The sequence below is a fragment of the Cynocephalus volans genome, chromosome 10 (assembly GCF_027409185.1).
Source record: "Cynocephalus volans isolate mCynVol1 chromosome 10, mCynVol1.pri, whole genome shotgun sequence".
NCBI classification, from domain to species: Eukaryota; Metazoa; Chordata; class Mammalia; order Dermoptera; family Cynocephalidae; genus Cynocephalus; species Cynocephalus volans.
The window spans coordinates 4,847,571-4,869,035 of NC_084469.1; the positions used below are offsets into that span (position 1 = coordinate 4,847,571).

Genomic DNA, 21,465 nt, shown 5'->3' on the forward strand with positions numbered 1-21,465 from the left:
GGGGATCAAATGGCTGGCAGAGATGAGAGACTGGGAAAGTAGCAAACAATTACCCTGATAAGAGCAAAGTGGCCACTGAATTCTCCCCTATCAATCACATTTGTCCCATCAGGTGCCCTGGTTATGGGTCACAAAAGAGGGAGCCAAGGAAGGGACTAGGCCTGGCTGAGCCTTGCTTTTGGTAGCTGAGGCAAGAAGTGGAAAAAGAAGCTGACACCTTCCCCAGGCTGTCATTTAGGGTTTCTCTGATATTTATTCATTCACTTGACACTTTTTAAAAAAGCATTATTAAATGTGCCATGTATTGAATCCCCTAAATGTTCCCAGCTTCTGATTTCACTTTCCCATAAAGCCTCCTCATTCTGCCTTTACCAGGAGAGAGGAGAGGAGGAGGGAGAGGGGCAGTCTCCTTTACCATCAGAGTTTGGGTCTTACCATCCTGAAGACCCCCAGCCCCCAGCCCCAGTTAAAGGAGAGGATGGGACAGTTAGTGTGGAGGCCAAGAGTATATATTAGAGGGCTGGCCAGTTAGCTCAGTTGGTAAGAGATGGGTGTTGTAACACCAGGGTCAAGGGTTCAGATCCCTATCCTGGCCAGCCACCAAAAAAAAAAAAAAAGAGTATAGAATAGAATGACCCTCAGGGCCTGGAGGGAGGGCAGTACAAAGGAAATGGCAGGCTGGCCTCCCTTCCCGGCCACTGTCCAGCCTCACCATCACAGCAGCCCTCTTCTTCTCTGCCCTGGGAACGTGGAGAGGGGAGGCATCCTCCAGGCTGATAGAGAGGAAACTGTTCCCAGGGTTGGTTCACTCTCATGGGCAGTAGAAAGATGGAGACAGGAAACTGTGGGGGATCTGGGGGCTGTCCCTCAGGTGCAGCCACCTTGTAGTCCTCTCCCCCATCATATCCTCCACCATAGATAGAAAGCAGGGATTTGGATGTGGGGACTGGTAGGGGAAGGGAACTGGTTTGGAGCTATGTGCGAGTGTGTGGGAATAGCTCTCTCTCTTTTCTCATCCACCTGCAGCCCATAGTGGGGGGACCCAGGCAAGCTTCCAGAGGAAAATGTTCCACTTAGGGGAGGGGAATGACTCAGTTTCCCCGTGGATAGAAGGGAAGCCGAAACCCTCTGTGCCTGGTGTGCTTACCAATGATTTCAGGGTTTCTGGGTTTTGGGTCTGGGCTCTTGCCACTTTTTCTTATACTCTTTTCTAGCTCAGAAAAGTCCTCTTGCCCATGGGTCCCCAAATCTCTTTTCCTCACAGCTTCTTACCCCTCCCTGGCCTTGCTGCTTTTCTGCCACTGCTTCAGATGTTGCCTGGTTGGTTTCCACCCACCCCTTTTCTCCAGACAGACCCCTTCCCCAACCAGACCAGCCAACAAGAGGAAGAGGTTGAGGCTCAGGGCTAGGAGATCAGAGGTAGGAGCTCAGCCTCTATCAGTGTTCAGGGAGAAGAAATGGACAGCAAGAGAAAGTGGGGTGAGTAGAAGGGGGCTTTGGGAGGGGCTGGGGCATTTCCTTGTACACACAAAGGGGATGTCAGAATCTCTTCTCTCACCCTCTGGAGGATTATCATGGAGGCCTGTTGTTGCGGTGGGCAAGCCAGAGAGCTCAAGAGGATCCCTGGGAAGATAGTGTGGTATGGACAAAAGAGGTGGTGTTGAGAAAGGCTGTCTCTGATATTTACAGACTAGAGAGGCAGGAAGGTCAAAATAGAGAAACTGAAAATGGCCCTTGCCCAGAGCTAAGGGAGTCCTTGTACATAGGAGTCCAGTCCTTGGGGAAATCTTGCCAAGCCTAGAGAAAGGGCTACTGGTGAGAGGCACAGGGACAGGGAAGGCAGATGGCCTGACTACAAAAGCTGCCTCCCTGTCACTGTGAAGTGGGGAGGAGGCACCTCCCTAGAAATCTGCCAGGCTTCCTGCCAGAGGGGACGGTTTGATCTCAGAAATATCTTCATCCTTAGGGCCCAAATATTCCCTACTACCATGTAGACTGGACCCAACACCCACCAGCTCCAACAGGAGATATCACTAAGTTGACAGTTTCTCTTCAAGAAGGGCAGTTTGGGCTATGAGGGATGGGAGAGGAGCTGCAGGATCCAGGAATGGCTCAAGGCAGGGGGACTTAGGCTGCTGTAACAGGAGAGGAATAAGAGGTGGGGAGCAGGCAAAGGTACATACAGTGAGGGGCCTGGGAGAGGAAGGGGAGCCAGATATGTGAGAGACTGAAGAGAAACAGGGTTTGTGGCAGTCTCAAGTGTAAGTGTGTGTGGCTGGGGGGAGTCTGGAGGTTAAGTGTGAGGAGTACGGGTTCTGTCTCCTTCCTGCTTTGGAAACTTTGGCTGCACATATTTGGCAGCTGTTTTGTATAAACACTATTCCCCAGTGGTATCACTTGGGCAGGCACAAAGGAAGCAGAATGGAGGGGGCTGTGGGTGGGTGTCTGGGGAGGGAGAAAAGCCATAGGCAGTACCAATCTTAGAGGGACATGATATGGTTTTCCTCCATCCACTCTGTCCCCTTCAGAATAGGAGCCCTGATCTCCCTGTTTAGACTATGTTCCAGATACTCACAATCCTGCTATTCTCTGCCCAAATGGCCACAGGTTTGCTTCCAGAGACTTAGTGGGCTGCTCTCCCAGACTCATCCTGATTTTTGCCACTCAAAGGCAGCCAGAGCTGGCTGGAGAGCATGGTGCTGATAACACCAAGGTCAAAGGTTTGTATCCCCCCACCGGCCAGCTGCCAGGAGGAAAAAAAAAAGCCAAATGGTGGTCATTGGTGTGTATGGGTGGAGCCTGGACTTGTGGACTGGGATATCAGGCTCCTAGGGGAATGGGATTAGGGGCTGAAAAGAAGGGTGGCAGGACACTGGCTGGGGGCCTCCATATTTACTCTTGTCCCTGCTTGTAAATGTTAGGGATGACCAGTCCATAGGACAGGTTATGGTTGAGGACTGTGTATAGGGAAGCTCAGACATCAGAGCCAGATAACATTTGCTTTCGGGCTTCTCAATGGAGGGAAAGAAAAGCTAATGCCCAAATCCCTAGACATAATAATCTGCAATATGGTTTTTTGGGATCAATGAGATTTCTTTTAAAAAACAGTTTTAGATCTACAAGAAAAATTTGAAGATAATAAAGGGCCCCCATATACCCTGCATCCAATTTCCCCTTTTATTAACGTCTTAACATTAGTATGTTACATTTGTAACAATGAATGAATGAGTATCGATACATTATTATGTTATTATTTGACAGCTGGCCGGTCTGGGGATCCGAACCTGTGACCTAGGTATTATAAGGCTGCGCTTTAACCAGTTAATTATTATTAACTAAAGTCCGTGCTTTATTCAGATTTCCCTAGTTTTTACCTAAACTTTTCTGTTCCAGGATCCCATCCAGAATACCACATTACGTTTAGTCATCATGTCTCCTTAGGCCCTCTTGGCTGTGACAGTTCCTCAGACTTTCCTTGCTTTTGATAACCTTAACATCAGTTTCCTCCTTACTTTTCCCTGCATTCAAGCAGTATGCAGGGCCAAGAGATTCTGGGAGAACTGTCACATGTGGGGGTGAAGCAGTGGTGTGTGTGCAGCTAAGCGCACCTCAGTGTCGCTTCTGGAATACAGGTGTGAAAATGAGAAGAACTCTGGTAGCTCCAGGGGGTTAGGAGGACCAAAAAAAAAAAAAAAGCCAAGAAAGAAAAAGAACGTACTGCTGAATGCCACACCCTTGCTGCGTCTACTAACTACAGGGTAACGAAAGGGTGTAGGAATGTGATTGAAAAGCCCGGCCGGCGGTGACGTCATTGGGCGACGCCTGGCAGCGAGCGGCCCTTAGAACTCTCCCCATTCTCCTGAGTCTGTGCTGCCTGAAGCTCCTGGATGTCCTCCCTGAAGGGAACAATGCGGACGAAATTAATCCCTTCGCTTCTTCTCTAGCTCAGATAACTGCGCTCCCAGTCCAAGGAACTACAATTCCTAGAAGACACTGCGGCGGGAACCTGCCGATTGCTGCGTTTCTATTGGTTCATGTTTGTTACTCCCAGCCAATAGAAAAGGAGCTCCTTGATAGGTGCCAAAATGGCGCTGCCTAGGATCTAGAACTAGATCGTCCGGTAGGCTTAAGTTTGGGTGGATGAAAAGGAAATGGGGAATTATAGTTTCAGCGTTGGGGAAGGAGGAGGAAATAGGGGGAAGAAATCTGGATTTGGGATGGTAGTGGCTGAGGGATACAGTAAGAGCTAAAGGTGAAATTAGGAAACCGGAGGCGGCTTAACCCCTTGCTGCCCTCTTTCATCTTTGTATTAGCCCCTTTGACACCCTCCTCTTAGTGCCCCAGTTCAAGGAACGATCGTTCAGGAGAGAAAAGCCTGACAGGCTCTCTCCCTTGTCCCCTTCCCCTTTTTTCCTTCTAGTTCCTCTGCCTTGCTTAAATTCTTCCCTCATCTTTTCCATTCTTTTTCACTCTGCCTTCCCCTCTTCTTTCATCAGAACCTCATCTCTTCTCTAGCTCCATTTTTTTCTTTTCTTTCTTTCTTTCTTTTTTCTTTTTTTGGCGGCTGGGTAGCACAGGGATCGAACCCTGGACCTTGGTGTTATCAGCACCACACTCTAACCAGCTGAGCTGACCAGCCAGCCTCTAGCTCCATTTCTTCCACCTCAAAGCTGGCTGCCCCCGGCCCCGCCTCCCCAGAGTGGAGTCATGAAAGTGGTGAACCTGAAGCAAGCCATTTTACAAGCTTGGAAGGAGCGATGGAGTGATTATCAATGGGCAATCAACATGAAGAAATTCTTTCCCAAAGGAGCCACATGGGACATTCTCAACCTGGCAGGTCTCAGTGAGGTGGGAAGGAAGGGGGGTGGAATAAACCCAGAAAGGTTGTAACCACTCAGTCTTACTCTGTTATTCCTCTTGCAGAAGCACTACTGGAGCAGGCCATGATTGGACCTTCCCCCAATCCTCTTATCCTATCCTACCTGAAGTATGCCATCAGTTCCCAGGTAAACTGACACTCCCCCCCTCCCCATGAGGGTTTTGGAGGTAAAAGACTTGGAGTACAATTGTCAGCTTACACTTTCTAGGTGAATTTGTTTGAACAGATCACTTCTCTGAGCTTCAGTTGTCTCATAAAAATAATAATACTTCATTTGTTGTGATGAATATTACATTTGCTTCTTCTATCAATAAATAGTCACATATACTTGTATGTGCCAGACAGTGCTAGGCCCTGGGAGCATAGCTGTTACAAGACCTGATTTCAGCACACAGATAATTTAGTGGGTAATACAGATGTGTAAATAAGCAATCAGTCACAGGACAGTCTTATAATAAAGGTTAGGGCTGGTACAATGGGAGTACATGACAGGGGTACCTAATCCAGTCTGAGCAATCAGGGAAAGCTTTCTGGAGGAAGTGGTGTTTATTTAATTTAATTTTTCTTTTCTTTTTTTTTTTTTTTGGTGGCTGGCTGGCTGATATGGGGACCCGAACCCTTGACCTTGGTGTTACAACACTGTGCTCTAACCAACTGAGCTAACCAGCCAGCCTATTTAATTAAATTTATTTATTTATTTAGGCACCTGGCCAGTATGGGGATCCAAACCCTTAATTTTGGTGTTATGACACCCTGCTCTAACCAACTGAGCTAACTGGCCCGAAAAGTGATGTTTAAACTAAGTCCTGAATGTGAGTCAGCGAAGCTGATTGGTGAGAGTGTGTAAAGCAGGGAGAAAAGCATATGGAAAGGCTGGGAGGCAAAAACTACATGATGTTGTCTAGGAACTGAAAATAATTTAGTATGGCTAGAGCTGCAGTTTTGCTCTCAGTACTCCCTTTACACTCTTAAAAATTATCGAGACTCACACAGATATTTTGCTTATGTGTATTAAACCTATCCATATATGCCACCTTAAGAATTAAAACACATTTAAAAAATATTTATGAATTTATTGAAAGTAAGAAAAATAACCCATTACATGTTGATATAAATAACATTTAAATGAAAAGCAAAAGAATGAACTACTGACATACATAGCATAGACAAATCTCAAAAACATTTATGTTAAACAAAAGAAGACAGTATACATAGTATATACTATATCATTCCATTTCTGTGAAATCCAAATATAGGCAATATTTGATGATAGAAGTCATTTAGTGGTTGTGGAGAAGGGGGGTGGAGTAGAAAGGGGCAAAAGAGAACTTTCTGGGAGAATGGAAATGTTCTGTATCTTATTTTGGATGTTTTCCAAAACAAAAAATATTAGTGAAGAAAATGTCACTGTTTTACACTTCTGCAAATCTCTTTCATGTTTGGCTTAATAGAAGCCAGCTGAATTCTCACATCTGCTTCTGCATTCAATTGTTGTAATAGACTATTTTGCTTGACGTATATGAAGAAAATCTGGACTCACACATCAGATGTTTGAAAAGGGAGGAGTATTTTAATAAGCTTTTCAGATAACTGTTGATATTCTTTGATACAGTGTACTCTAAAATTCAACAGGTAATGTGAAGCCGTATCCATGCACCTTTTATACTTGGTAACATTAATATCCGTTGCTCTCTCTCTTGCACTTCCAATAGGTCTTTTACCCATGCATGATTTTCGTAACATAATGAATTGGTCATTCGGAAAATATCCATGACTGAATTATACAGATATTCCAGTTGGTGACACATTTATTTATACAATATCATCATACTTCATGGAGCCTCTGGGATACTCCACTGTACAATTAGAGAGAATGAGAGTGAAAAGGTAAATAACATTTTAGTATTTATTTTATGGCTGTCCAGTACAGGGATCAAACCCCGGACCTTGGTGTTATCAGCACCATGCTCTAACCAACTGAGCTAAGTGGCTAGCCCTTACTTCCTAGTATTTTAAAAATAGTGTTTTTTGTTTTGTTTTGTTTTGTTTTTACCTCCTAGGCCCCTGAAAAGGTCTTGGAGGTCCCCAAGGGTCTTGGATCGATAGGCTAGCACTTTAAGGAGGAGAGTGGTTTGGAGAGGGAGATAGAGGTTAGCTCACAAAGGACTTGTGGATGATGCTAAGGAGTTTGGACTTTCTCTTAGGGCGATGAGTTATCATTTAAAGGTTTTTAAGTGGAAGAATAGAGTGATAGGATTTTGTCTATCTATCTGTCTACCTATATTTGTATACAATAGAATAAAATCCGCAGATCTTATGATCAATTCAGTGAGTTTTGGCAATTGTATATACCCATGTCACCAACATCCAAAACAAGATACAGAACATTTCCATTCTCCCAGAAAGTTCTCTTTTGCCCCTTTCTATTCCGTCTTCCTCTCCCACAACCACCAAATGATTTCTGTCACCAGATATTGCCTATATTTGGATTTCATAAAAATGGAATCATATAGTATGTATGTAGTCTGTGTACTGTCTTCTGCTTAACATAAATGTTTTTGAGATTTATCTATGTTGTGTGTATCAGTAGTTTATTTTTAAAAAATTGATGAATAGCATTCCTTAGTTGACACATAATTCTCATACTTCCTTGTTCTTCCTGACGTTGTGTCATCTTTCCATGTTAGCTGTATTGATTTACCTTATTCTTTTTAACTGCTGCATAGTGTTCCATTTGTACAGTAATTTAGGTTATTTCTAATTTATTACTGTTACAATTGATGCTTCACTGAACATCCTTATACCTACCTGCCTGCATATCTGAGAGTATTTCTTTAGGATAGATACCCAGAAATGGAATTGCTGGTTTGAAGAACACACACATATTAACTTGTAGTAGATCCTGCAAATTACCCTCCAAAAGGGACTGTATAAGTCTATATCCCTTCCATAGTGTTTGACAGCATTTGTCCACACCTTTGCCAATGCTGGATAGAAGCTTTTAAAATTTTTTCCAGAGGTAAAAAATTCCATCACATTATGATATACATTTCCATGATTGTGATATTGAGCATATTTTTTCATGTTTTTTGGCTTTCTGTATATCTCTGAATTAATTAGATATACTAATTACTTAGATATATTATTTGTCTATTTTTCTGTTGTTTTCTTATTTTATTTATTTATTTTTTGGTGAAGGGAGGGGCTGGCCAGTATGGGGATCTGAACCATTGACCTTGGTGCTTGGTGTTATCAGTATGGTGCTCTAACCAAGTGAGCTAGCTGGCCAGCTCTTTCTTTTCTTTTTCTTGGTAACAGCTTTATTGAGAAATAATGCATTTTAAAAATACAAAAAAATACAAAAAAAAAAAAAGAAAGAAAGAAAGAAAGAATGCATATACTATACAACCTACCCATTGAAAGTATACAATTCACTGGCTTTTAGTATAGTCCCAGAGTTGTGCAAACATCACCATGATCAGTTTAGAACATTTTTATCACATCAAAAAGAATTCTTACTGATTTTTAAGCATCTTTTAATATAATCTATCTTGTAACCCTATCTGTCATACAAAGGTACTTCAAAAGTTCATGGAAAAATAGAATTAAAAGATAATACAAATCATTCCATGAACTTTTTGAAGTACCCACATATAAATTTTAAATTTTAGTAAGTTTAATAAGTTTTAAATTTCTATCAATTTTTAACTTTGCAATTTTTTTTCTTAACATGTAGAAATTTTTAATGTTTTCATTCTCAGATTTACCTTTTTTTTTCCTACGTGGCTTTCATCTTGTTTAAGGACTTCACTGCTCCAAAGATCTAAATATATTTTCTAATTTCTGCCAATACTTGACTTTTATTTTTTGTATTTATTTTGTTTAATCCATTTAGAATTTATTGTGGTGTGAGGAAGGGATCCAAACTTACTTGTTTTTCCAAATAGATGGACAATTGGCTTACATATGTTTATTTTAATAGTAGGCCATTGTTTGTCATGTTTTAAATTCTCTTATAGACAGAGTCTATTTATTGACACTCTAGTATATTTCATTGATATATTTGTCTTTTTTTGCACCAGTACTTTATTGTTTTTGTTACTATAACTTTATATTATGTTTTGATACCTTGTTGGGTGAGTAGTTCCCTTAGTAGTTCTCTTAGTTATTTTATTTTTCAAAAATTTCTTGATTGTTTTCAGGCATTTTGTTTTCTAGACAAATTTTGGACTCAACTTGTTAAGTTTCTTTAAAAATCCTATTGTATTTTAATTGAGATTTCCTTGACTTGGACTAATTTGGGGAATTTTCAGATTAATTTTAGAAAGATCACTCTGGTTGCATTTTGAAGAATGAGTTGGAGGTAAAAGGCAGGGAGACTATTTGATCTGGCATATTTTTTGTATAAAGGACCAGATAAGTATTTCCAGCTTTGGAGGCCATTATGGTCTCTGTCACCACTATTCTGTCACAACAGCTTGAAAGCAGATATAGACAATATGTAAGTAAATGGGCATGGCTGTGTTCTAATAAAACTTTCTTAACAAAAAAGGGGATAAGCTGGATTTGACTTGCAGGCTGTAGTTTTCCAAGTCCTGATTTAGACTATTGCAGTAACTCAGGTGAGAGATGATCCTAGCATAAACTTAGGAAGTGGCATTAGGAGAAAAAGATGAATTCGAGAGCAATTTAGGAAGTGACACTGAGAGGATTTGGAGAGTAACTGGATGAGAACAGTGAAGGAAAGAAAGAAGTCAGGGTTGCCTGGGTTTCTGGTTTGGACACTAGACAGCTCATGGGGTCATGAGAAGACAGTGAGTGTAGAGAATCCTTATGTCTGTGAAGAACAGCACAGAGAGGGTGGTGGTTCAGTGGAAATGTGGGGTCTGCAGGAAGTTCTTTTCAAACTAGAGGAACCTTGAGATGTGTAAACACTGATAGATAGGAAAGGCAAGAAGGCTAAACACGTTGAAGTAACAGGGAGAGAGAAATAAATATATATGAAAGGCCTTGGTGACTCGTCAAGTGCTGTGCACAATTAGCAATTTATTCTTCCTTCAGAGTGAAGAGGCTCTTTGTCCAGTGTTGTGCATGTAGAGGGCACTTAGAAGCAGTTGGGGTGTCGAATATGAAGAGAGCAGAGGGGCTTAGAGAGCAGCTGCGGGGTTGGATGGAGCTAGCCACGTGTGTGGTGGGCCACACGGTCTCCAGCCTCGGGGGCTTGAGGTGGTTCAGAGCTTCTAAGCTCATAGCTGTTAAGACTGGAACAGGTTGAATCTTGCTGTGAACAAAAGTTCACCACGTGGAGAGTATTTTTAGGTCTCTGCCGTAGCAGTGTTTTATTGATACAGTTAGCAAAAATGTACTGAACAGAATTCAGGATTTGAATACCATAAATATATTTTGGCTATTGGCATCCTTCAGAACATACAGAATTGGGGTTTTCTCTCCTGGTAGTTTGGGGCCAGTTTTTAGTGGCAACATCCAGCTCCCCTTACAGGTTGGTGTCCAACAACGTTCAGTTCTTTGCCAAGCGCTTGCTATGGGGACATCAGTTATAAATAAACAAATGCTTGCCTGGAACGTTATGGTCATCCTGCCCAGGCAAGCTCCCAATTTTCTCATCACTGTCAGACGCTAGTTATGACTCCATGGTATGGTGGCTCTGAACACTTAATTGTATTTAAGTCCTATCTGTGTTTTGCTCCAGTTCATCCAAAAATGCTAGTTAAAGATGTCTGAACAGAGAGCCGTCTATTCAGGTGATGGAGAGATTATACGTGGAAGGAAAATTCACAATACTCAGGTCACTGAGGCTGATTTAGCTTTTTTAAAAAAAATCTTTGGAGGTCTTGACTCCAGCAGAGATAGCCCATGAGGCAGGTGGTTATCCTCATAATTTCTGTCATTGTATTCTGCTTTTTTGTCTTTGTATGTTTTGCCACTGATTTTGAGTATAATATTATAACTATTTTCTGCAGTATTATTCATGTTTTATCATCATGTTGCAATTATTTTTTAAAAGTATGACAACTTACAAGACTTTCTGTAGGGTTTGATTTTGCTCAGGACAAATTATTTCTTTTGGACTAGATCTCCAATCTTATGATGGTGATGAATAGGTTTTACTAACAGAAATTTGTTTTAAGGTAGAGATTTTTTTCAAAATGCATCTAATTAATAGAAGTAATCTATTCAAAGCAATAAAAACTTCCTGAAGACCTACTATGTGCCAGGCCCTGTGCTCGCTGCTAGAGGAAAAACAGATATAAATTTAATACTGTCCTCAGGGATCTTATTGTTCAAATTGAATTCCCCAAAATGTATTTTGGAAATATTAATTAAATGAGATTTGTTTGTCAAATAAGTTTGAAGGGTATTGCTTATTTTATAATCAGTCATCTTAGAGATTCTCCTCATACGCAAATATATTACATCTCTTTTTTATCCTTTGGCGGCTGGCCAGTATGGGGATCGGATCCCTTGACTTGATGTTAGCACCATGCTCTAACCAAGTGAGCTAACAGCCAGCCCTACAAGGATATTATAGTTCTGAGAAGTTCTACAGTAAAGAAATCTCTCTATATATGTTTAATCCAGGTTCTCTAAAATTTTTATCACACAGAAGCTCTGTGTGTGTGTTCATAACATTTCTTAACATCCTGAGGAACTTTTGGAACAGCTTGGTCTAATACTACTTTTTACAATGACAGTAATGTTCTATATCTGAGCTAATATAGTAGCCACTAGCCACATGTGGCTTTTGAGCACTCGAAATGTGACTAGTATGACTGAGGAAGTGAATTTTTAATTTTATTTAACTTTAATTATTATAAATTTAAACAGCCACTTGTGACCAGTGCCTTCCCTATTAGACAGTACAGGTTTGGAAGTTACTTTGGAAAATGCTGTTTTAAGGGTATATTTTTATTTATTCATCCTACAAACATCAAGTTTGTGGTGGTCTCTGAGTAAAAGCATCCTTGTCCTCAAGGAGCTCCTAATTTAGTGGGGGCAGCAAGCACCCCCTGTATAATGCTGAGTATAGGGGGATTACTTGGAGCACAGAGGAAGGATTTCAGCTTTGGGTGGGAGGTTAGGGTTGGTTAGGGAAGGTGTCTTGGACAAGTCCTAGAGAATGAGTAAGAGTTGTGTAGTGAAACTCACTCCCTATTTCAAGGTGCAGGTACTACCCACTCAGTGTAGGAAATGTTCATTTGTCTCTAGTTCTTGCTCAAATAAAATCATTTCATTGAAGTTGTAGCAATAAAGTAATATAACCTCACTCTTGCTCATTCTTTCGTCCACTGTTAGCCAATTAAACATTGCTTATTGTGGACAATGAGGGGCCTGTGAACACAAAACATGCTCCTTTTTTTTCTCTTGGTGGCTGGCTGGTACAGGGATCTGAGCCCTTGACCTTGGTGTTATCAGCACCATGCTCTACCAAGTGAGCTAACCAGCCAGCCCCATGCTACCTTTGAGTACCCCAAAATATCTTCTCAATGGGCTTGTGCTGATGATGTCATTTGCAGCGAGTCTCATAGAAGCAGTATAGGGACAATGCATAGTGTTACTACCTGTCTTTTCATGAGTTATTAAGTGCTGGCCGGTTAGCTCAGTTGGTCAGAGCACAGGCTTACAACACCAAGGTCATGGGTTCAGATCCCCATACCCACCAGCTGCCAGAAAAAAAAGTGGGGGTTGTGGAAGGCCTTGAATGGGTTGAGATTTCAGGAGAGCTGTAGCAACTTTAAGTGCCAGTGTTTGTTCCTCTCAGCTTTGGGAGACTAGTTGTCTGAACGTTATCTTCTTCCTTCCCTCCAGATGGTGTCCTACTCCTCTGTCCTCACAGCTATAAGTAAGGTATGACTATAGCCACTCACAGGTGGGGGCAGCGAGGGGTAGATATGGTAGTGATGGACAAGTCCCACCTCCTTGACTGCTCTGATCATGTGACCTCTGAGGCCGGACAGACAGCACACAATGCCTCTGCTGGCATTGCTGGCCTTCCACTGGAGGGAGGAGGTCCTGGAAAGAGGATGCTGGCAATTTCCAGTGCTGAAAAGATGCTGAGTCTGAAACCCAGGGTTGGAGGATAGAAGAGCAGGAGTCCTGAGTGTACCACCTGCCTCTTGTGTGAGACCTGGGGGTTGACCGGGGCATTCCATAGCGTCTCCACTGTTCTTCTCACAGTTTGATGACTTTTCCCGGGACCTGTGTGTCCAGGCTTTGCTGAATATCATGGACATGTTTTGTGACCGACTAAGGTAAGGGCAGGAGTGAGGGGACGTCACAAGTTTCCAGCATTATCTTAATGCGAAGGAGAAGCTCCTAGCACACAGACTGAGACCAACTCTGGGTTCCCACATTTCTTCGTCCCACCTGCGCATCTGCACCCACCCGTTGCCATCCTTTTCTACTTAATCCCTTAGGACATAATGCCTCTTCTCTATTTGGAGTAGCTCATTCAAAATCTTGGCCAGGGCCGGCCCGTGGCTCACTCGGGAGAGTGTGGTGCTGATAATACCAAGGCCACGGGTTCGGATCCTATATAGGGATGACTGGTTCGCTCACTGGCTGAGTGTGATGCTGACAACACCAAACCAAGGGTTGAGATCCCCTTACCGGTCATCTTTTAAAAAAAAAAATCTTGGCCAGTAGAAGCCGAAAAGGCTAGGCGTCTTCCCCAGGACTCTGCTAGCTTCCCAACTCTATTTCCTAGTAGGGGAGTGCTGGAGACTCTAGGGAACACTGGCGTGGGTCAGATTTCAGCCATTGGAGTAGACACAGATTTGCATCCTTTCCTGGTAGCTGTCACGGCAAAGCAGAGGAGTGCATCGGGCTGTGTCGAGCCCTTCTCAGCGCCCTCCACTGGCTGCTGCGCTGCACGGCAGCCTCTGCAGAGCGGCTCCGGGAGGGGCTGGAGGCTGGCACTCCAGCCACTGGGGAGAAGCAGCTTGCCATGTGTCTGCAGCGCCTAGAGAAGACCCTCAGCAGCACCAAGAACCGGGCCCTGCTGCACATCGCCAAACTAGAGGAGGCCTGTATGTCCCCTGATTCCCCTGAACCCCACCTGGTGTTGCTCCCATAGCCAGTCCTTTAATTGAGAGGGGAGAAGCAGGATGCCCTCCCACTTCTTTCCAGGAGGATCTGAAACCATCCCACTTCCTTTTTTTTCTCCCCATAAGCATTGCATACATCCCAGGGACTTGGGCAGGGTGGCACCCGAGCCAATCAACCAACAGGTATTTACTGAGCATTATTGTACGCCCAGCACTATGCCAGGTGCTGGGGGCGGGGGGAGGGGGGCTGCCAAAGGAGCATGTGGCAGGGTCCCTGCCCTCAACAAACATACGTGCTAGTGGGGAGCAAGACTAATAAGTCATATCCGTGGAAAAAATCAGGGTGAGACAAGTACACCATCTATTCTTGTGTTTGTCTCCTTGTTACTCATCGTCTGGAAGCAAATGATTCTTTTATTTGAGTGTTACCTTTTCAAATGTTGCTTTAAACATGGTGCCTGTCTGCTGTCAGGCCTGTTGGGTGCCTGTCTGCTGTCACTGTTGTGCCATGCACTTCTTGACTCAAGTTCAGATGTTAAATATTGGAGCCTTCCAGAGCCTGAGAACAGACAGATCTCCTGGTGGGAGGGAAGACTCTGGTATTGCCAGCATTGGGGTCCTAGGGCCATAGTCTTGCTTGGAGCCAAGGTGGCTTGGGACCACCTAAGGATCTCTTGTTCTCCAGTAACAAGAGTGCTAGAATGGGTTGCACCCAAGTCTTAGGGCCTGGTTGGGGAACTTATTACAGTGTTAGGATATTTATTACTTTTTCAAGTATGTTTTATTGCCTGTGAAAAGTCCAGAAAGATAATCATTATGTAAAATGGGCTATGTTGACAGTTTCTTACCTATCTTGAGTACTTGATAAATGTTTATTGGCTAAAAAGTGGATGAATGCTTAATTTTAATGGATCTCAGGTCTTATCTTTTTTTCCCCCATGCTACATGGAAGTTAATGGGCTAGTTGGAGCCATTATTAAGCACTTGACCCTCTGGAATTGTTACTAGGATAAGTGACTTATAATTAAGTGCTAAATAATGTGGTATAGACCACAAGTGCAGGCATTTAGGGGAGAGAGATCAGTGGTCTAGACCAGTTGGGTAAGTTGTGAAAGGAAGTGGGGGCACAGAGCCTTGAAGGACAGTGGGAGTCTGAGAGAGGAAGAGGGGCAGGGGAGGCACTTTGCCACGTGAGCAAAGCCACACGAGGGGGTGAGTGAATGCAGGATGGTCCTTTAGGAACCCGGTTTGACTAGAGTGGCAAATGCTGGCCTCTGCTGGGTCAGCCTTTTGGATTGGCCCACTCCTGAAGTGATTTGTGGTCGCCCTCCCTGTTCCAGCCACTGCATCTCTTACCTCCCTCTGCCGCTCTCTTCCACTACCCATGTTATGTGGGACCTAGTCTCTAAAGTCAGCTGGTTACGTCCCCTGAAAGTCAGACCTTTGGGAATGGTTTCTAGGGGCTCAGCCCCTGTGCTCACTCCTCTTCTAGAACAGTGCGTGCTGCCCTGAGGCCCCCGGCCTCATGGCATCCTTAGGGGAAGCCTCTTTGCGTGGTTTCATGGGTCCAGGCAGTGCCAAAGTTGAGGAGTTTGGGGCCGAGCTCTACTTCTCCTCTGTTATCTATCATGTTGCTGCCTTTCCGTTTCTCTGCCAGCCTCTTGGACTGCCATTGAGCATTCTCTCTTGAAGCTTGGAGAGATCCTGGCCAATCTCAGCAACCTGCAGCTCCGCAGCCAGGCTGAGCAGTGTGGCACACTCATTCGGAGGTACCTGGCTCCCAGGGTGACAGTGGTGATGGGAGAGAGGAAGTGCCCTGGGGCGTGGGTGGGAAGATGTGTCACCTGGCCCTGTCCACTCCGCTCTCACCTTCTCTCCCCAAATACTGTCCATATGTATCTGTGTTCCCCTCAGCATTCCCACGATGCTGTCTGTGCACTCAGAGCAGCTGCACAAGACTGGCTTCCCCACTGTCCACGCGGTCATCCTGCTCGAGGGCACCATGAACCTGACTGGCGAGACGCAGCCACTGGTGGAGCAGCTGGTGATGGTGAAGCGCACGCAGGTGGGAGGGGCCGAGGGCCGTTCCACGTGGGACAGGAGGGAGGACTCTAATCCTCCCTGGGAGGAGTAGGGTTTCTCCTGATCCATGGTGGAGAGTGGGCGCCAGCCGTGCACAGTTCTGTCATTTGGCCTTACGTCTCTGGTCCTCAGCACTAGAGCTTGGGAGAGACTCTGCTGCAAAGTCTCTGACCCAGCGGGATCCCTGGAGCCTGCAGCAGGATGCAGGGGCACGGGGACCCTCTTACGCCTCACCCTTGGGTCTTCCCACAGCATATCCCCACCCCGCTTTTTGTCCTGGAGATCTGGAAAGCTTGCTTTGTGGGTCTCATTGAGTCTCCTGAGGGCACAGAGGAGCTCAAGTGGACAGCTTTCACCTTCCTCAAGGTACCTGGGGACATGGGAGCAACAGAGAGCCAGTCTAGGAATGGCTCTCAGGAGAATCAGGGACACCCTGAACCTTTGTCCTGTGTTTCTCCGTGCTGGCATCATGCCCAGCCTGCCAGGTTCCCCAGCACGAGTTTCCATCGATTATTTTCTCTGAGAGTCCCAGGGCTATATTTAGTGCACTTGGCAGGACTCTGTTGTTTCTTACCACGGAGGTATGTTTAGCTCCGTCATAGCCAGATTGGTGCAGGGCAGTTAAAGGAGCCAGGGAAAGTGGGCCACAATCCTCCGTGGAGTTGGGATTCCATTTTTGCCTCTGGCATTTCCTTGTTGAGTCAGCAGAAGGGAGGGGTCTCTGTGTCCTGTAGGCCATGGTGCTCAGGTACCCCTCAGCTTTCTGATTTGGCTATAAGAGTGCTTTCACTTCCAGGGCAGGAGCTCCTTTCTGTCTGCCCCAGAGCAGGGGCGGGAGTGGGGTGGGGGATGCCTTGAGTGCTAGGTGAAAGAGAAAAGAAATCCATCTTCCTGTTTTCCCTGCCTCACCCCCTAGATTCCACAGGTTTTGGTGAAGTTGAAGAAATACTCTCATGGGGACAAGGTGAGTGGAAGGAATGAGATGGGGCATGGGAGCAGGTGAGGATATTGATGTCCTGGAGAAACAATGGCAAGGGAGGGGTCACTTAGACCCTAGCTGGGCAATAATGTGTCCTTGTGCCAAGAGAAGGCTGGATGCATGTGCTTGAGCATCTTCACACACCCACGCACGTGCACCCAGGCTCCAGACAGGAGGCAGCAGGCAACTCAGGTGATCCCTCCAGTAGGCAAGGTTGCCCAAGATGATCGGGGCTGGGTGGCCAGGCGAGGAGCAGTGATGCCTCGTACTCTCCCTGTCCAGCCCACTTGCAGGCTCTTGTGTCCAGCAGGGTGTCCTTATGAGCTTGTGCTGTAGGCTGTAGGAGGAGTGGAGGACCTAGAAACCAGGTGGAAGTTTCTGACTCTTTGTAGGACTTCACCGAGGATGTCAGCAGTGCTTTTGAGTTCCTGCTGAAGCTCACACCCTTGCTGGACAAAGCTGACCAGCGCTGCAAGTATGAACTCCCCCGCTCACTCCTGCCTTATTGGAAAGTGTTCTGGCCTCTTCCACTGCTCTTCTATGCCAGATAAGCCTCAGGAGACTCTGTCTCCTTGTTCACTGCCCCCAGCAGGGGCAGGAGGCAGCAGCTCCCTAGTTGCTGAGTACCCAGAGCCCCTCTACCTTCCCTCAGGCACTCCAAATTTTCTTCATCCTGAAGGAGGCAGGATACTGGGCAGGGACCCATTGCTCCCATCCCTCAAAAATCCCAGCTGTTTGCCAAGTTTCCTCATCGACTTTTCCCTTCGCAGCTGTGACTGTACAGACTTCCTAGTTCATGAATGTAGCAAGCAGGGACTTCTGTCTGAAGCTAGTGTCAACAACCTTGTGGCAAAGCGGTAAGTGTGTCCTCACTTGGGCTGCCCCAAGGACCCCTTGACTTCCCTCTCTCATGTCCAGACTGGGCTGCTGGGTGCCTTTTCCCCTTCTGTCTAAAATTTGGGCTGCAAATGACTGGGACCATGTCTAGGAGTAAAGGGAATAGGAGGGAAAAGATGCTGATTTCTTCCAACCAGAGTTTTACATTCTTAGTTTCTGCTCTTTTAACTCATACCTAGCTTTGTGATCAAAGTAAAAATCTTAAATCTTCCTTTAATCTTACATGAACTATCAAAATACATGTAATGACTAATAACAAATTGCCTTCACTTTCGTAAACTTCACCCCAGCCCCAAAAGTTCTGAAGGTGCTTCTCACCTGCACTGCGCCTCTGCTTCTGGGGTTGGACTAGGGAGTGTGTCAAGCATTTCTCTCTGTTCCTCTTTTCTTCTCTTGGCCAATTGGTTATGGCCACAGCAAAGCAGACCGGGAGCATGCACCTCACCTGAAGTCAGGAGAAAATGCCAACATCCAGCCCAATCCCAGCCTGATCCTCCGGGCAGAGCCCACTGTCACAAACATCCTCAAGGTGAGTGCTCCCTTTCTTGCCACCAGCATCTTCTCTCTCCTGTTTCCAGGTTGTCCTCCACTTCCAGATAAATAGAGGCCACAGTCTCTCATCTGGCTTTTATACATAGTTTCTTTGGAAGTAGAGAAAGGGGAAGGTGAGGGCAGCTACCTTTGAAAACTAACATTTGTTGAGTGTCACGTGCGCATCAGGCACTGTGGTAGGTGCTTTCACGTACACCTTCTCGTGTGGAAACCACAGAGAATCTCCAGTTGTGACCTTGCCCACCCCGAACTCCACCACACTCACTCCAGTGAGAGGGATGGATTGGACAGCAAAGATCAATTTTAGGAATGATTTTCCAGAATGGAGTCAGAAAGATATAGGTTAAATTGCAGCTTGTGGTATAATGGAAACATGCAGAGAGAGAAATTGTGGCTAAGCTGTATCTGGGGGGGGTCTTCAGTGTTCTTCAGGACTTAATTTCCTGTCCTGTCCCCAGACGATGGATGCAGACCACTCTAAGTCCCCAGAGGGGCTGTTGGGAGTCCTGGGCCACATGCTGTCCGGGAAGAGTCTGGACTTGCTGCTGGCTGCTGCTGCCGCCACTGGAAAGCTTAAATCCTTTGCCCGGAAATTCATCAAGTAAGGAAGGCTGAGCCCTGACCACAGTGGCGGAGGCCACATGTGAAGGGAGGAGCTAGTAGAATAGATGCACAGACCTAAGCAGAACATCCCAGCTAGAGACCTTAGAGGAGGAGCCAGTTCTTTTGACCCAAAGGGCTCTTTTCTCTCCAGCCAAGGCTGAAGTGGAGATGTTTGGTAAGGGGACGACGCTGAGCAGTAGGCATGGAGGAATTCGGGTACGCCCGGTTATTGATAAGGGGCTCTCAAATTCTGTTGCCTTTTTTGGTTGACCTAGAATTTAACATATAGAACATTGTTCTATTCAGTGAGCCATTCTCCGGGCCTTGGAAATCTTTTAACAATAGGTAGAAATAATTCTTTTTTCTGTAGCCATGGTGTTCAAGTGTAACAGGTAGTTCAGACTCTAGTGACCGCCTCTGAGTGTGTGCAGCCCCTGCTGCCGGCTGCTGCTCAGCGCTCGCCCTGGTTGAGGCAGCCTGTCTCTGTTCCTTTCACAGTCTGAACGAGTTCATGACACATGGCACCGAAGAAAGCAGTAAGTCGACTCTGCTCATCCACAGACCCCATAGGCCCTGGGGAGGGGTGGGGAGGCAGAGAGGTGGGGAGGAGGGCGCCTTTGCGCATCCTGGGAGGCTGTTTCCTCCCCTGAGCCATGACCGACTGAAGCTTTCGGGGAGCCTTGAAAGAGGGTAATGCTGGAAAAGTACTCTTCTAAAACTATCCCTTTGCCTCCCTCCTGCCTGCTTTGTGATGTGGTTGGGCGCTGGGGAGGTGGGTACTAGGAGTCTTTGATTCCAAGGAAGGGATGATGTTCCAGTTGAGATTCAAGAAAAGGATTCTGAGCCTCAGAGCTTTGAAGGAGCCACTTGGTCCCTGACCTTCCTTGAGGCAAATCCTGATCCCTCCTGACCAGATGAGGGCTTTGGGCCACCGCCCTAGGCTGAAGGATCAGCCTTTGTATCCTTCCCACAGCCAAAGCAGCCTCAGTTCGAGCCTTGCTCTTTGACATCTCCTTCCTCATGCTGTGCCACGTGGCCCAGACCTATGGCTCTGAGGTGAGTGAGAGAAGAGAAGGTGGCATTAGGGGGTGCCAGGTGGGCAGAGGCAGAGGGAAGGAAACAAACAGGAACTCTCCCCTACTTCACCCTCATCCCCCATCTGTCTCCCAAGCCAATTAGTTCTACTGGCCTCAGAAATCAGCTACCCACCCTCGTTTGCCCACCCTGGGCAATAGATGCCCCTTGGTCCCATCCCGAATCCTCAGTGCTGCGTTCACACCAACCACTAGGTGGCAGTATAGCCCCCTGCCTGCCTCCCTTAGACCAGCTTGTCCCCAGTTCTTCAGGCTCGGAGGGGAGAAGCTGCGTGGCAGGAAACAGGTGCAGTCCCAGGCCCAGCTCTGTCAGGCGCCTCTCCCTCCCCCTACTCCCAGGTGATCCTGTCCGAGTCGAGCACAGGAGCAGAGGTGCCGTTCTTTGAGACCTGGATGCAGACCTGCATGCCTGAGGAGGGCAAGATCTTGAACCCTGACCACCCCTGCTTCTGGCCCAACTCCACCAAAGTGGAGTCCCTGGTGGCCCTGCTCAACAACTCTTCGGAGATGAAGCTGGTGTTAGTGGCCTGGGCTCCCACTCCAAGGGTGGCGGTGGAGGCAGAGCCAAGACGCCCTCCCCTAAGTCCATCCCATGCTCCCCTGTGGTGACTTTTTTCCCACCCCCACCCCCATAGGCAGATGAAGTGGCATGAAGCCTGTCTCAGCATTTCTGCGGCCATCTTGGAAATCCTCAATGCCTGGGAGAATGGGGTCCTGGCCTTCGAGTCCATCCAGGTAGCCCCGCCTTTCCAGCAGCCTTCTTTCTTCCCTGAAACATGGAGCCAGTTATTGGTAGCTTGTAATATTTTGTAAGAACGAGATGACCCTTAATCCAGGAGCTCATGTTTTGGTGTTGATTTTTCCTATAATCTTAGACTTAGCCACTCCCACCCACCCAGGTAGCTCTGGGAAAATCACACTTGTGGTGGAGAAAGGTGTGCAGTGCAGCCTAGGACTCCACCTGCCACACTTAGCCACCCACAGAGGCTGGGGCACACAATAGCCATGGAAGGGGAGATAGTAGCCCCCATCACCCTTTTCCTCCTCCCCTAGAAAATCACCGATAATATCAAGGGAAAGGTATGCAGTCTGGCGGTGTGTGCTGTGGCTTGGCTTGTGGCCCATGTCCGGATGCTGGGGCTGGATGAGCGTGAGAAGTCGCTGCAGATGATCCGCCAGCTGGCAGGGCCACTGTACAGTGAGAACACCCTGCAGTTCTACAATGAGAGGTCAGTAACTCGTCCCCTCCCTTCCGAGCCCCTGCAGGTGTGTCATGAGAAGTTAGCACCTCCAGTAACCAATACTCCTCTCTTC

The 21,465-nt window shown here is 46.2% G+C and overlaps 1 protein-coding gene and 1 non-coding gene across 8 annotated transcripts in view; both read left to right on the plus strand.

Moving 5' to 3' along the window:
• Positions 1-21,465, plus strand: part of MED24 (mediator complex subunit 24) — a 30,801-nt gene that overhangs the window by 3,715 nt on the left and 5,621 nt on the right. The window contains exons 1-20 of one of the 7 annotated variants that reach the window (XM_063110572.1): positions 4,065-4,120; positions 4,573-4,837; positions 4,924-5,006; positions 12,707-12,745; positions 13,076-13,149; positions 13,694-13,926; positions 14,071-14,127; positions 15,602-15,713; positions 15,859-16,009; positions 16,279-16,392; positions 16,943-16,990; positions 17,398-17,480; positions 17,776-17,862; positions 18,320-18,431; positions 18,913-19,055; positions 19,556-19,593; positions 20,031-20,113; positions 20,491-20,669; positions 20,787-20,886; positions 21,205-21,380. In XM_063110572.1, the coding sequence (XP_062966642.1) occupies positions 4,708-4,837; positions 4,924-5,006; positions 12,707-12,745; positions 13,076-13,149; positions 13,694-13,926; positions 14,071-14,127; positions 15,602-15,713; positions 15,859-16,009; positions 16,279-16,392; positions 16,943-16,990; positions 17,398-17,480; positions 17,776-17,862; positions 18,320-18,431; positions 18,913-19,055; positions 19,556-19,593; positions 20,031-20,113; positions 20,491-20,669; positions 20,787-20,886; positions 21,205-21,380 (2,042 nt within the window). In that variant the 5' untranslated portion in view covers positions 4,065-4,120; positions 4,573-4,707. Of the gene's footprint in view, positions 1-4,064; positions 4,121-4,572; positions 4,838-4,923; positions 5,007-12,706; positions 12,746-13,075; positions 13,150-13,693; positions 13,927-14,070; positions 14,128-15,601; positions 15,714-15,858; positions 16,010-16,278; positions 16,393-16,942; positions 16,991-17,397; positions 17,481-17,775; positions 17,863-18,319; positions 18,432-18,912; positions 19,056-19,555; positions 19,594-20,030; positions 20,114-20,490; positions 20,670-20,786; positions 20,887-21,204; positions 21,381-21,465 lie in introns of those variants that run through there. The other 6 variants (XM_063110575.1, XM_063110576.1, XM_063110570.1 and 3 more) reach the window with 6 other exon arrangements.
• Positions 19,848-19,951, plus strand: LOC134389880 (small nucleolar RNA SNORD124). Its single transcript, XR_010024833.1, has one exon. It is a non-coding gene; the product is annotated as a small nucleolar RNA SNORD124 (small nucleolar RNA).